Raw genomic sequence first — 13,559 nt, 5'->3', positions numbered from 1 at the left:
CAAAGATCATATGACCAAGTTACGACCTTGGGAAGTTGGTTCCCCAACTAACCCCAATGGGGCTCACAAACTCTTGGCGTTCCATCTCCTAGGGTTAGCGTTTTGGTTGTTTAGGGTTTTCCCTTTTTGTTCAATAACAAAAAGGCCCTTGAGCCTCATTATAACACAGTTCAAAGGCATGTAGCTGCCACATATCTTCTCAGAGATAAGCTATCATCGTTCGAGCTAGTTTATTTCCATTCTTCTGGATTATTGGTATTATAGTGGGTCTTCTCTTTCTCTGTTTTTATTTTCATGTCCCCAACGAGGTTAGGGTATAAGGATTTAGGGCTTGAATTGGTTCAACCTTTCCAAGACCATCCTCACAAACTTCGATGACCTCCCATGGCGGAAGAAAAGAAAGATGAGGGAGCAGGAGATCATTTCAAAATATTTCTCGAGGAATCCCTCGAGCGATAATGGAATGGAATGATGGATAACTTTTCCCAGATCCTTCAGAGGCTACCCACGAGCGACGCATGTTCATCTAACAACCACTCTAGAGACATCACTCACTTTAAGGTACAAGCAACTTTGGAATTCCCGCATTTGAAAGCCAGATAGATGCAGACGTTGTAGCTAGATGGTTAAATCTATTGGAAGGATATTTTTCGATTCATGACTTTTCCAATCAAGAAAATATTACTTTTGCAATCCTTAAAGCCACCCCTAATGTCAAGAACTGGTGCGAAACCTATTGTGAATCGAAGGATGAGAGTGAACCCTCAATGTTTTTAGCGCACCCACTTGGAATTCTTTCTGAGACACCATCAAGGAATAATATTACTCTGTCGAGAGCTATGAATATAAATACATAAAGTGGACCATGCTGCGGCAGGGAAGGGACTAAGACATGTCAGAGTTCATAAATATTTTTCATACTCATCGCACGAAGTTGGGTATCAAGGATTTTGAGTGGAATTTGGTACTCAAGTACTGCGACTGTCTGCACAAGTACATCCAAGATGATATGGAGTTCCTAGACATATCCTCTCTTAGTGCCACCTAGCGATAAGTTGTCAAGGTCAAGCAGAAATTTAAACCAAACAAGTGAGACTTTGGATCTGTGAATCTGATGCAAGGGAAAGGCACCCCCAAACCATAGAACAAAGGACAAAGCCAAGGCAGGGAGACCTAGGACAACCCATCGAAGCTGCAAGCAAAGAACAACACCACAAAGATAAATAAGGACACAAGGAAATGGTGTGAGTTCCACAAGAGCCCCACTCACAACATAAGTGAGTGTTGAGCCAAGCAGTCATTGGTGGTCGAGCTGAAAGCTTCTGAATCAGATGCATGTTCCTAATTTGAGTCAGAACCCGATAAGGGGAACAACAAAAGAAAGCATATTATTGATGCGAAGCCCATCGCCATTGTTGGAACGAACAAGATCCATAAGATTGAGCCTGAAGATCCAGAGGAGAGGAAGCGACTCTTCCACTCATAGATATGGGTGAAGGGTTCTCCGCTGCAGTTCATTGTCGATAGTGGAAGCCAAAAGAACCTTATTTCAACAGAGGTCATGAAGTGATTTGGCCTACCGACAAAACCACACTCGTAGCCATACACCATCCGGTGGCTTCACGAAGGATGAGATCTCCGCATCAGCCAATAGTGTCACCTTCCCTACAACATCAAGCCCTTTGTAGATGAGGTATTATTTGATGTTGCTCTTCTTGAAGTGTGTGATGTATTATTATGCTAACCATACTTGTGGAAGTGTCATGCTATGTATGATTCCAGGCCTTGCACTGTTATTATTTCTCTAGGAAATAAGTTATATAGGGTACCAAAAGTATCACCACCTACCACCATCTCTTTGATCTCTGTGAAGAAATGTAGTAAGATCATTTCCTAGACTGAGAAATTTATATTACTTATGATTCGCCCTCAGGGCAAGAAGAAGATTGTGGCCAAATCCATAGCCTCCAGACTAAGATCCTTCACATGATAGCAGCAGATGGAAAAGATCGTGGAGGACTACATGGACATCTTCACCTCACCCATAGGGGTACCCCTACAATGTCAGGTCAAGCACTTCATCGATCTGACCTTGAGCACGCCACTAACCAATGGGTCGATCTATCGATGCTCTGTTCTAGAGAACGATGAAATCAAGAGGCGTATTCAGGAGTTGTTGGACAAAGGGCACATTAGGCCAAGGTCATCACCATGTGGGAGATTGATCATGTTGGTACAGAAGAAGGATGGGACCTTGAGACTCTGCATTGACTATCGGGCACTGAATAAGATCATTGTCCAGAATATATATCCAATCCCACAAATCGATGACCTTCTAGACTAGCTCAAGGGGACCAAATATTTCAATGAGATTGACTTGAAGTCCGGTTATCACGACCAATCTAACCCTCTGATGTGTGGAAGACTAGCTTCAAATCCAAGGAGGGCCTTTTCGAAAGGTTGGTCATACCTTTTGTGTTGACGAATGCCCCCGTAACCTTCATGAGGTTGATGAATGACACCTTTTGGCCCTTCACCAACTCATTCGCGATAGTGTGTTTGGACGACATTCTGATCTTTAGCCAGAGTTGGGAAGAGCACATCCATCATATTCGAAAGGTCCTCCAAACCTTGTGACAACACAAATTGTGTGCCAATTTGGAGAAATACACTTTTGGTATGACCCAGGATCAATATCTGGGGTACATCATTGATGAGCGGGGTGTGCATGTGGATTCAGCCAAGATATAAGTTGTTCGGGATTTTCCAGCCCTAACCACTCTAACAGAGCTTCGCAGCTTTCTTGGTCTCGCCAAATTCTACCATAGGTTCGTGTTGGGGTTCTCTCATATCACTTGGTCTTTGATTCAATTCACCAAGGGTGGAGCGAAAGAAAATTTCTTTTGGTCTAAATCCCAATAGAAGGCGTTTGCCAAATTGAGGCATCACCTCTACTCTACACCTATGATCACATTATCATACCTTCAGCAACTATTTGAGATTGACACAGATGCCTCTTACTATGTTATTGGTGCAATTCTTACTTAGCAGGGGCACCCAGTGGCATATAAAAGTGAGACACTTTCAGACACAGTCTGAAAGTATCCCACCTATGACAAAGAGATGTATTCTTTTATGCAGGCCTACCGATAATGTTAACATTACATTATGGGAAAGGAAATGGTCATCCAAACATACCACTAGCCCCCGTAGTTCATATAGACACAAGGAAAGTTGTAGAACAATTGACATCATAAATGGTCCACATACCTGCAACAATTCCATTTGAACATTAAGTACAAGAAGGGAAACACCAATAATGTTGTAGACTGCCTTAGCCGATCGCCGGTCAAGGGGCTGACCATTGTGCTCGACCCTTATGGACATGAGAATTTGAGGTAGACGCATCTTTATAAGAGCAATAAAATTCAGTAACACATAGCAAATGCTCTTGGATGACAAGAAAGTTCACGATTTTCACCTCTATGATGAACTATTATGCAACCTAGGACACCTCTGTGTTCCTTTAAGTGTGCATGCCAGGATGATTTGGGAGGTGCACTACAATCGGGTCATTGGACATTGCAGAGTAGAGAAAACAGTGGAAATTTTTCATAAGTATTTTTATTAGTCGAACCTTTGACAGGATTTTGGGAAGTACATCAGATCTTGCACTACCTACACCATTTCCAAATCGACCATCAAGAAGCAAGGCCTATATACTCCACTTCCTACTCCTAGTTGGCCTTGGGAATCCATATCCATGTATTACATATCGGTCATTCCTTCTACTAAGCATGGAAACGACTTCATTTTTGTGATCATCGCCACATTCTCTAAGATGGTCATTCTAGTGGCCTGCAAGAAGAGTTTCACGACAGAAGCCACTGCTAAGCTCTTCTTTGAATGAGTGTGGGTACACTTTGGGATCCCATAGTCCATTATCTCAAATCGCGACAACAAGTTCCTGAGTAAATTGTGGTCAAGCCTCTAGTCGATGTTGGATACCAAGCTCACTAAATATACGACCTTCCACCCCTAGACTAATGGCCAAACAGAGGTCGTCAATAGGATGATCATGCACATGTACCACTTGAATCATCCACGTACATGGGATGAAAGCCTTCCCTATGTCCAACACAGTTACAATAGAGCTCTCCATAGCTCAACTAGCCACAACCCTTTTGAGGTGGGATTGGTATTCCAACCACTATGTCCCATTGATGTGGCCATACCATTTGTAGCTACTCAAGCAGATCGGCTCATGTTTAGGCCGAAGATGATAGGGTTAACAACTTCATTAAGCACATTCATCACATCCGCCAGTAGGTACATGACATATTGGACAAATCCAATGCTAAGTACAAGCAATGTTATGATCAACATTGGTTGCCACACAAGTTCCAGGTGGGTGACAAAGTTTGGTTACATCTACAGAAGGAACACTTTGTTGAGCCGCACCGCAAACTTTCTCTGCTTTGATATGGGTCGTACACCATCACCAAGGCTGTAGGGGACAATTCCTTCGAGCTCATCATTCCACCATTGGTTTTCCTACACCCAATATTCAATGTGGACTGACTATGACCATACTTTCCCCTGTTGTTGGACACATCTGATTTTGTTGAGAAACTGACACCAACATAACTCAACCCCAATTGCATCGAACAGGCCACAACTGATAGGATCATGGAAACACAAATCAAGAACACTCGCTATCATAGGTTCCAACTCTATCAAGTCATCAAAGTAGACAAACTCCTTCACCAGGGAAAGTGGTTCATTAAGGACCAAGTTCAACAAAAATTTCCTCACCTCATGGAGGCTCTGCACATAATGGAGACCATTGCTTCCTAAAGGGGGGAGGACTGATCCAAGTGGATATTGGTGGCCACCAGCCTATTCCACCTATTTCTCCTGTCGATTTCATCATTTTGCTTGATTATAGCAACATTTACTGTTTTTAGCAGTTTTTCGGGTCCTGAACTTCTGGAGTTGTTTTGACCCCCTAAACGACCTTTTTTTGAGGTCTGCAACAAGCCCATTGTAACATATAAGGCCCTGTAGCAAATCATGTAATACTTTGAGAGATATTTCGAATGAGGTATTGTACGCGACAAAAGGAGATCATATGCCCAAGTTACGACCCTGGGAAGTTGGCTGCCCAACTAACCCCAATGAGGCCCAAAAAATCTTAGCGTTCTATGTCTCGAGGTTAGGGTTTTGGGTGTTTAGGGTTTTCCCTTGTTGTTTAATAATAAAAAGGCCCTTGAGCCTCATTTTAACACAGTTCATAAGCATGTAGCCGCCACATATCTTCTCAAAGATAAGTTACCATCGTCTGAGCCAGTTTATTTCCATTCTTCTGGATCAAAGGAGCATTTGAAAATTGTAAAGGGGGTCTTCAAATGTCTATGTGGCACTTAAAATTATGTAATATGATACCAAGGAACACTTTGAGATTGCAAAGAGGTAGATATGCAGAACCCTCTTGACACAAACTAGGTTAGATATTTTAACAACATAAGATCTATGACAAATTACTTTTTAAAATTATTCGGGGAAGTAAGTTGGATGAGAAAGAGGTTGGTTGTAGTTGTATTGTTGACTACAAAGGTTGAGTACATGAAAACCATTCATGGAAATAGGAAGTTATCATTGGTTGGAAATATTGTGATTAAGTATTGACTTTTTTAAAAAAGCGGCGAGAATAAGTTGTGATAGCTCAAGTGCAATCTCTTCTATCATTCCAAAGCAAAGCATATTGGTGTATAATACCATTCCTGTTATAGACATGGTTGAATAAAACAAAACATTGTTGGAGAAGGTTAATACCTTGAATAATGTCATAGATCAATTGATAAAGTTTGTTCGTATTAAAAAATTCTATTCAGGTATAGAATTAATGAGCATTACTTCCCCTAGCAGCTGATTATATGAAAGCCTTCCCCTTGCCCCCATTTTTGCAAAGAATACAAGTGGCATAATGTTGGACATGAGTTCTACTCTTTGTGGGTAGAATTAGTCTCATCCTAGAGAAAAAAGAGTCCAAAGGGGTAACAATCCCCCTAGAAAGGTTTCCAAGATGGGCCCGTAAATGAAAATTTTGGGCCTATTTTTGGCATGTTTTGTGATTTTTTAATCAATTGTTTTTCAACCCATTGTAAGTGAATTCCAATTAAGGAAGTAGGGTTGTAATCTAATTTGAGTTAACATTTTATATTTTTGGATGCTATAGAATACCTAAATATTGTATTGTAAATGGTGAAGTTAATGTAATGAGATAAAGAGAGGAGCGACTCTTAATTAGGCTAGTTTTCTCGATTAAAGGTTTCTATTGTAAACATTTCTCTATTGTGTGTGCATGCGCGTTTGTGAACACTATTTGTATTTCATGCGTTTTATGGTTTTTTATTATTTCTTTTCTTGCTTAGGTTTATCAAATGCTTCAAGGATGAGGAAGACAAAAAAATTTAGGTAAGGAACCCTTTTGGTAGTTTCTGCATGGTCAAACATGGGTACGAGGTAATGTTTTTCTCAAATTAGAAGAAAGATACTATCTTGGAATGAAAGAAGGTCTAGAAGATAAAAGATCGATTAAAATGCGAACTTTTTCTATGGATAGCAATCCCCAACAAATTCCCTGCTTGGATGGTGTCCTTATGATTTTTTGAGGGTCTTGTGTAGTGTACACTATTCAAAGGTGCCTTAGAGACAACTTTTCATATTTTGGTTGGTTTTCATTTCTCATTAGAAGTGTGGGATGCAACAATGACCCTTACAAGATAGATTGTATCTTGGAGAGGCAATTCCTTAGAAGAAATCCTAAACTCCTAGTGGGAGAAGAAAATAGTAGGAGAATTTGAAACATTCCCTTTATTAATTTGTTAGCCCATTTTGAAGGCTATGAATGGGATGCTTTATGAGAAAATGTTGATCTCCCCCTACATATTGTTTACAAGAACAAGTTTACTTTTGAAGGTTGTATGAAGGAAATCAATATTAAGGTCCCTAGGCAAATTATGTATCTTCATATTGATAAGTCTAAATTGGTGGGATTCTTCATTAGTGATTTTGAAGGAAATCCTAGGAAGTATGGAGTAAGGACTTTCGTTCATTTCTCAATATCATTTCTTTTCCTTTTCATATGGCTTATGTTTGGATTATAATAACATGGATAATGTTAAGGTTATCCTTATGCCCATGGAAAATGTAGTTAGAAAAAGACATCTACTCGTATATTTTATATGGCTCTCAATTTGTATTTAACTAGAATTTGGAGTGGGAAAAACATTTAAATTTGGCCATAGATCATTTTATTAAATAAATAAATAAATAATTAAATAAATTGTAAAATTTCTTTGTTGGGATGTTCTCTAAAAATTGATTTCTTTTGTTAAATTTTATTAGTAAGTTCGAAACATTTATGCATCCAAAAAAAATTTAAAAAGATATTATACAATGATTTGTTACTAAATATTTTTCATTTAACTTTTTAGAGATTACACAATATAGAGAGTCAAAACTAAATATTATAAATGCTAGACAAATATTCTTTGTTTGATGCTTTGTTACCGTGTGATATGGACACATTTAAGCTTAGCCTTACAGTTTGGATGCTTTCAAAATTATATTAAAAAACGAAAGAGGTGTTGAACTTGGAGATATTCTATTTGTTAGACCCAGTTTTATATTAAAGAGCTAACTCCAGTGCTCATTTTTAAAATCTTAATGTCAACGGTTGATGTATTTTAAAAAATAAATAAACTTTGTAGGGGTGGTCGCACACTTTATCTAAAGATTAGTGGTCGCACTCTTTATTACATGGGGATGTACATTGAATTTGGAGTTAATTTTAAAAAGAGCAAATCTATTCAGCTGAACTAACCAGAGAGATATTGATGTTCTATGGATTCGGAAAAAATAATTAATGACATCGCAGAAAATTTAAAATGTCTTATATTAACATGTTCACATTTTTATATGTAATGAAATGGCCAATGACGGGAAATTTAAATGAAAAAAAAATCAGAGATGTACTATTATAATAATAAGAGTGTTGGTTTTTATCGTTATCTTTATCTTCAGTGTAATTTTCTTATAGTTTAATATTGAAAATTTATTTTTATTATTTTTTTATAATATTTTCATATATTTATTTCAAATATGATTGGTTAATTTTTTATTTAGCAATAATTACATGTGTACAAAATTTTTAGTTGTACATATTGTCATTAATATATTATTTCAATTTCTTTAACACCTTATTCTAAAACACTCTTAGTGCACCAGTGAAATTTCATATTAATAAAAAATAATTTTGTCTCATTCAACCCACGACAATTCTGTAGCTTGTGAAAATACAAGCTTTGTAAAGTTGTAAAATACAGTTGCAAAGTGGTCATCCTTCCTAGTTTTATTTCATGCAGTGATTGTTAAAATATAACATTTTAATAAAAAAAGTTATTCTTTTTTTACAGTAGCTTTTGGAACACTTTCAAATGTGGCCAAAAATTATATTATATTTTTACTTATCAAGTGCCTTCCTTCACATAATTGATATTTACAAAACATTTCAACAACATAAATAATATTTACAAAACATTTGGATACCTAGAAAATGATATAATTGATATTTACAAAACATTTAGATACCTAAAAAAGAGAAGTGCAAGCAGTTATAAACCTTTACCACAATTTTTATCATGATATTTAAAGAAAGTTAAAGTTGTAATGTAAATATTATAATTTTTATTTTTCATATACGTTTTTAATTAAAATAAAAATAATTAATTTAACTTTATAAATTAAATAAATAGTAAATTAATTTATTTCACAATATATTTTATGTTATTAAAAACAAAAATAAAAACATAAAATTAATTAAATTAAAAATTATTATGGTTGTTGTTATTATTATTAAAAGAAATTAATGAATAAATTAGTGAAATCACATAGAAAATTAAAAAAATATAGTCTAAACATTGCAAGGTTTTGGTTTTTATTTTTATTTTTCACTTTGGAATTTGTAAGAATTGTAAATTTGAATTGTGAAATTTGTGAATTTTTTTATCCACTAGATTTATTTATACATTCAAAACTATATACAAGTTTAGAATTTTCCCAAAATTGTATTTCTCTATTTATCTTACAAAACAAAGAACATAAAACAATTAGATTAAAATTATTAAAATCTAAATCTAAATCTAACTACTTCCCTTTAAACTCTCAATATTACAATATTGGATTAAATTAGGGTTCGTTGAGGAACCATAGTGGGTTGGGTTTCTGGTACATTAGGGTATTAAATGCCATTCATCACCAGTGTCTTAACCCAACTCACTATTAATATCCATCTTTTCTGTTCTTTTAATCTTAGGTAGCTTTTATTCCAATAATCACAATGTGTTATCATTAAAATTGTATTGTAAATATAAAAGTGAATGTCGAAGGGAGTAGGTTAATGATTTTGTCATTAGAATTAGCTTTTGAGTACAATAGTTCCATTTCTTAAAAAAAATTATTAGAACAATTATTTAAAGTGACTCGCGTAAACTTATAAATTTTCTAGTTTCTAATTAAATTTTAAATAAAATAATTTAAATAAATTATTATAATTCAAATGCCAAATATTATTTTATTTAGATTTTTAATATAATTAAATAAAGTTGAAAAAAAACTCAAGTGTAACATACCTCTTCAAAAAGAATTAGTCAATAAAAAACATTGAACATTTTATTTATTATTATTAAAAATACATGCAATACCATTTGTTCCATTAAAAGAAGAGCACTAATGTGATTCAAAAAGCAATAAAAATAAATTAACTAACTCTATATCCTTGCACCAATTAGCATACATGATCCAATTTGTATGGAATATGAACAAAATATACGTTGTTAATTTGATAAACTAATTCAAGTTTATAATATGTAAAATCTTATACAAACGATTTATCTTTAAAATTCAGGGTAAACATCAACGAATTCCAAATCCACATTGGTTTATGTGAACATTTGAATAGTCGTCTTTGGCTGCTATCCACAAATGCATGTTGACTCATCACTGAAATTTGTATTTAAAAGAATAAAATTCAGGGTAAACATCAACGAATTCCAAATCCACATTGGTTTATGTGAACATTTGAATAGTCGTCTTTGGCTACTATCCACAAATGCATGTTGACTCATCACTGAAATTTGTATTTAAAAGAAAAATTATAAAATAAAATATATCAATAAAGGAAAAATAATTAACAATATGTTATCAAAAGCTTTAAAATTTACAAATTACACAACTTAACTTTGTATAATTAAAAATAGAGCCTCTTTCTTTAGTCTCTTGTTTTCCAATTTTATCTTTTTTTCTTTTCTTCTAATTATAATTTAGGATTTCTGCATGCATTTATATAAATTTCCATTTTACCAAATCTTTATAATTCTTTAATTTAATCAGGGATATTTAAATTAAACCACATCGAGTCACTCCTATGTAACGTGTTAAACTCTTGTCTCAACTTCGATTCAAGCATCGAGTACGCCGCAATTTCCGACATCTTCCGACCGTTGTGGGGTTACGGGGTAGAAAATAGTCAATTCTTTATTCAAACTAAGAATTCCTGTGTTCTCGACTTATGAAGCCTTGTTGTACACGGCATGTGTGCGATTTGGGTACTGGAGATCTGGTACGGCTAGTAAAGTAAAGGCATCGATATGGAGAGACCTTCATTGTAGTGGAAGTTGGAACTCAATGGCATGAATGGCATCCTTATTCTGGAACATTCCGACGCCGGCCGCTTAGCGTTTGCCAGATTCACAATTTTCCTTTCCACAACCAAGAAATTCCAAATCTTCGGTCTTGCTACTTGGAGTCTACTTCTCCCTAATTGTACGGCAATGGCATGACTTTCAATGCCGTACCAATTGGGATCAAACGAATATTCGCTGCCCTGTTCGTCTTTTTTATTACCTGGCTTACCTGCCCTGAACTAAAGCGGGCGGGCAAGCTGGGCAGCTTTAGTATCTTTAATCTTTCCACAGAGTAACAACCCAAGAACACACCAGCAACAATGACGGAGGCCCTCCTTCAAAACTATCAGTTGCAAGAGGAAATGATCGGCAGAGGCCGATTCGGAGTCATCAGGAGATGTTTCAACCGCCAAAGTGGGCAACAGGCCGCCTGCAAAACCATAACAAAAGCAGATCTGCATGATTCCGTGGACAGAGAATGCCTCAACAACGAAATCAAGATCATGCAGTATCTCTCAGGGCATCCCACTGTGGTTTCACTTCATGACGTTTATGAGGATGATGAGTTTGTCCATCTGGTAATGGAGATGTGCTCAGACGGAGATCTGTTCGATAGAATCGTTAGCAAGAAGAAAACAGTACCCTTTTCCGAAGAGGAGGCCGCTGCCATCCTGCAAAAGTTCATGGAGGCCATCAGTTACTGCCACTCCATGGGAATAGCCCACCGAGATATAAAACCTGACAACATTCTCTTTGCCAATAATTCAAATTCTCTCGCTCAAATCAAGCTCGCAGACTTTGGGCAGGCCTCCTTTTTCTCTCCAGGTATGATAATTATGTTAGCCCCCTTCCCCTGTCATTAAAGTCAGAATTTTTTTAGCATGGATTAATGAATCCCTGGTTAAAACCCTCAGATTAATGTATGCAGGGGAAGAATCGATTCAAGGAATTGTGGGTACTCCGTATTACGTAGCACCGGAGGTGTTGGAAGGGAAGGATTACGGTGAGAAAGTGGATGTGTGGAGCGCAGGGGTAATCTTGTACATAATTCTGAGTGGAGTTCCCCCTTTTGTGGGAGACACGCCGCAGGAGATATTTGAGGCAGTCCTGTGTGGGCGCCTTCGCTTCCCATTTGATCGGTGGCTGTCGATATCACACTCCGCTAAGGACTTGATACGCCGGATGCTCTGCAGAGACGTGACCAGGAGATTGAGCGCACATCAAGTCCTCGGTATTCCCTCTATTCTTTTCAACCATTTTCTTCTAATCGTGAATTTTGCAACTTCATTACAAATTGTTGTTGGGTTGTGTAAGGTTCATAGAATATTGATGGCAAATATTCGTTTTGCTGCAGAGCATCCATGGATCACCACTCATGCGCTGCCTAATCTCAGCTAATTTGATTGGCAGAATGTTTTTTGGGTGGTTGGACAGTTAAAGTGAGATCCCCAAAAAAAAACAATGAGATGTCCTGTTGTAAAATACGGTGAAGCCTGGGGTAGAGATTCCAGGTTTGAGTCTCGTTATTTCCTTTATGGCAGGGTTGTCTGCTCGGGTTCTTACAGTGGGCATGTTCATGATGAAAATAGTACCTCGCCTAGAATATTTTTGGGTTTTTGTTAAGATCTATCTTTAGTTTTTGGTTGAGGATTCATCTCATATGTAACAGGCTTTTCAAGTGTAGAAGGCGGCATATGGTATAATACAGAAGAACTCATGATACAGAGACCCTTTGTGCAATGGGAGATGAGTTCCGTGAGGTGTTAGAAAGGTCCGTAGATGATAGGTGAAATCACGGCTGCATAGTGTGTGATATACCGTGACTGTAAATATGTCAATGCATAGAAATAAACATACAGAAAGAGCGTTTTTAGCTTCTGTGTCTTCTTCTCCACCCGTGGCAGAAATAAATTTATGTACTGATGGGTTCTTCTGAAAATATTAGATTTATCTTAACAATTCAAAAACGAGTCACTCAGGTAGACTTTCTCTTTAGAACATTTATGTAAGATTTCAAAACCATGTTTCAATATTATTGGGCTACTTTTATCGTCGCTCTTATCACTATTTTTTTTAAGTTTTTATGAAATCTAAATTTGTTAAATTATAGGATGTAATGTTCCTATGATTAATATTTATATTATTATACGATTAGTATAACTATATTAAAAATATATTATTGTGGTTAATATAATTGAAAACTTTATAAATATAATAAAAAAATTATTGCAATATAAAAAATGCTTTACTAATACACACATTTACCTGATTACTCATATACAAGAAGTTATGGAGAAACTTATGAGAATTGGAATAATTTTTTATCCCTAGGAAATTAGTGGGTGGGGAGCAACATAGCACAGATTTAATTTTTTAATTTATTAAAAGTAATGGACCATTTTGCTAAATAAAATTTGCTTATATATAAATGAATTTTATAAATAATAATGAAGAACTTATCATGGAGGAACTTATTAGAATTGGAATAATCTTAAATCCCTAAGAAATTGGTGAAGAGAGGAGCCAACACAACCTAACAAACCCTTTAATACACTATAGTCGTTGATAAACAATCCAATTTTATTTATAAATCACAAATCCCTACTAATAAAATATAAATAACTTAATAAATTTAATCATAATCTTTAACTAAAATATACATATTATTTTCTTTCTTCTTTTCAAAAAAGCCACATCTATCAACCTAATAAATAAACATACATTCACATTAATAAATAAACATACATTCAAATTAATAAATAAACATACATTCAAATTAATTTAAATATTAAATATAGAATAATTACCAAT

The 13,559-nt window shown here is 35.7% G+C and overlaps 1 protein-coding gene across 1 annotated transcript; it reads left to right on the top strand.

Moving 5' to 3' along the window:
* Window positions 1-10,913: 10,913 nt before the first annotated feature.
* On the top strand, window positions 10,914-12,703 carry LOC149227795 (phosphoenolpyruvate carboxylase kinase 1-like). Its single transcript, XM_089375565.1, has 3 exons — window positions 10,914-11,573; window positions 11,677-11,979; window positions 12,103-12,703. Exons 1-3 carry the CDS (start codon window positions 11,069-11,071, stop codon window positions 12,144-12,146), a joined length of 852 nt encoding a protein of 283 aa, XP_089231691.1. The 5' UTR covers window positions 10,914-11,068; the 3' UTR covers window positions 12,147-12,703.
* The last annotated feature ends 856 nt before the right edge of the window (window positions 12,704-13,559 follow it).

Source organism: Pinus tabuliformis, chromosome J (assembly GCF_031772625.1).
Source record: "Pinus tabuliformis cultivar Carrire ecotype Pingquan chromosome J, CPIR1, whole genome shotgun sequence".
NCBI classification, from domain to species: domain Eukaryota; kingdom Viridiplantae; phylum Streptophyta; class Pinopsida; order Pinales; family Pinaceae; genus Pinus; species Pinus tabuliformis.
This window is presented reverse-complemented; position numbering and strand designations above follow the sequence as displayed.

Excerpts from the sequence above, each read along its gene's own strand:
- LOC149227795 (XM_089375565.1), top strand. The coding sequence starts at position 11,069 with ATGACGGAGGCCCTCCTTCAAAACTATCAGTTGCAAGAGGAAATGATC. Across the intron at positions 11,574-11,676 it reads GGCCTCCTTTTTCTCTCCAG|GGGAAGAATCGATTCAAGGA; the intron begins GTATGATAATTA and ends TAATGTATGCAG. Across the intron at positions 11,980-12,102 it reads GAGCGCACATCAAGTCCTCG|AGCATCCATGGATCACCACT; the intron begins GTATTCCCTCTA and ends GTTTTGCTGCAG.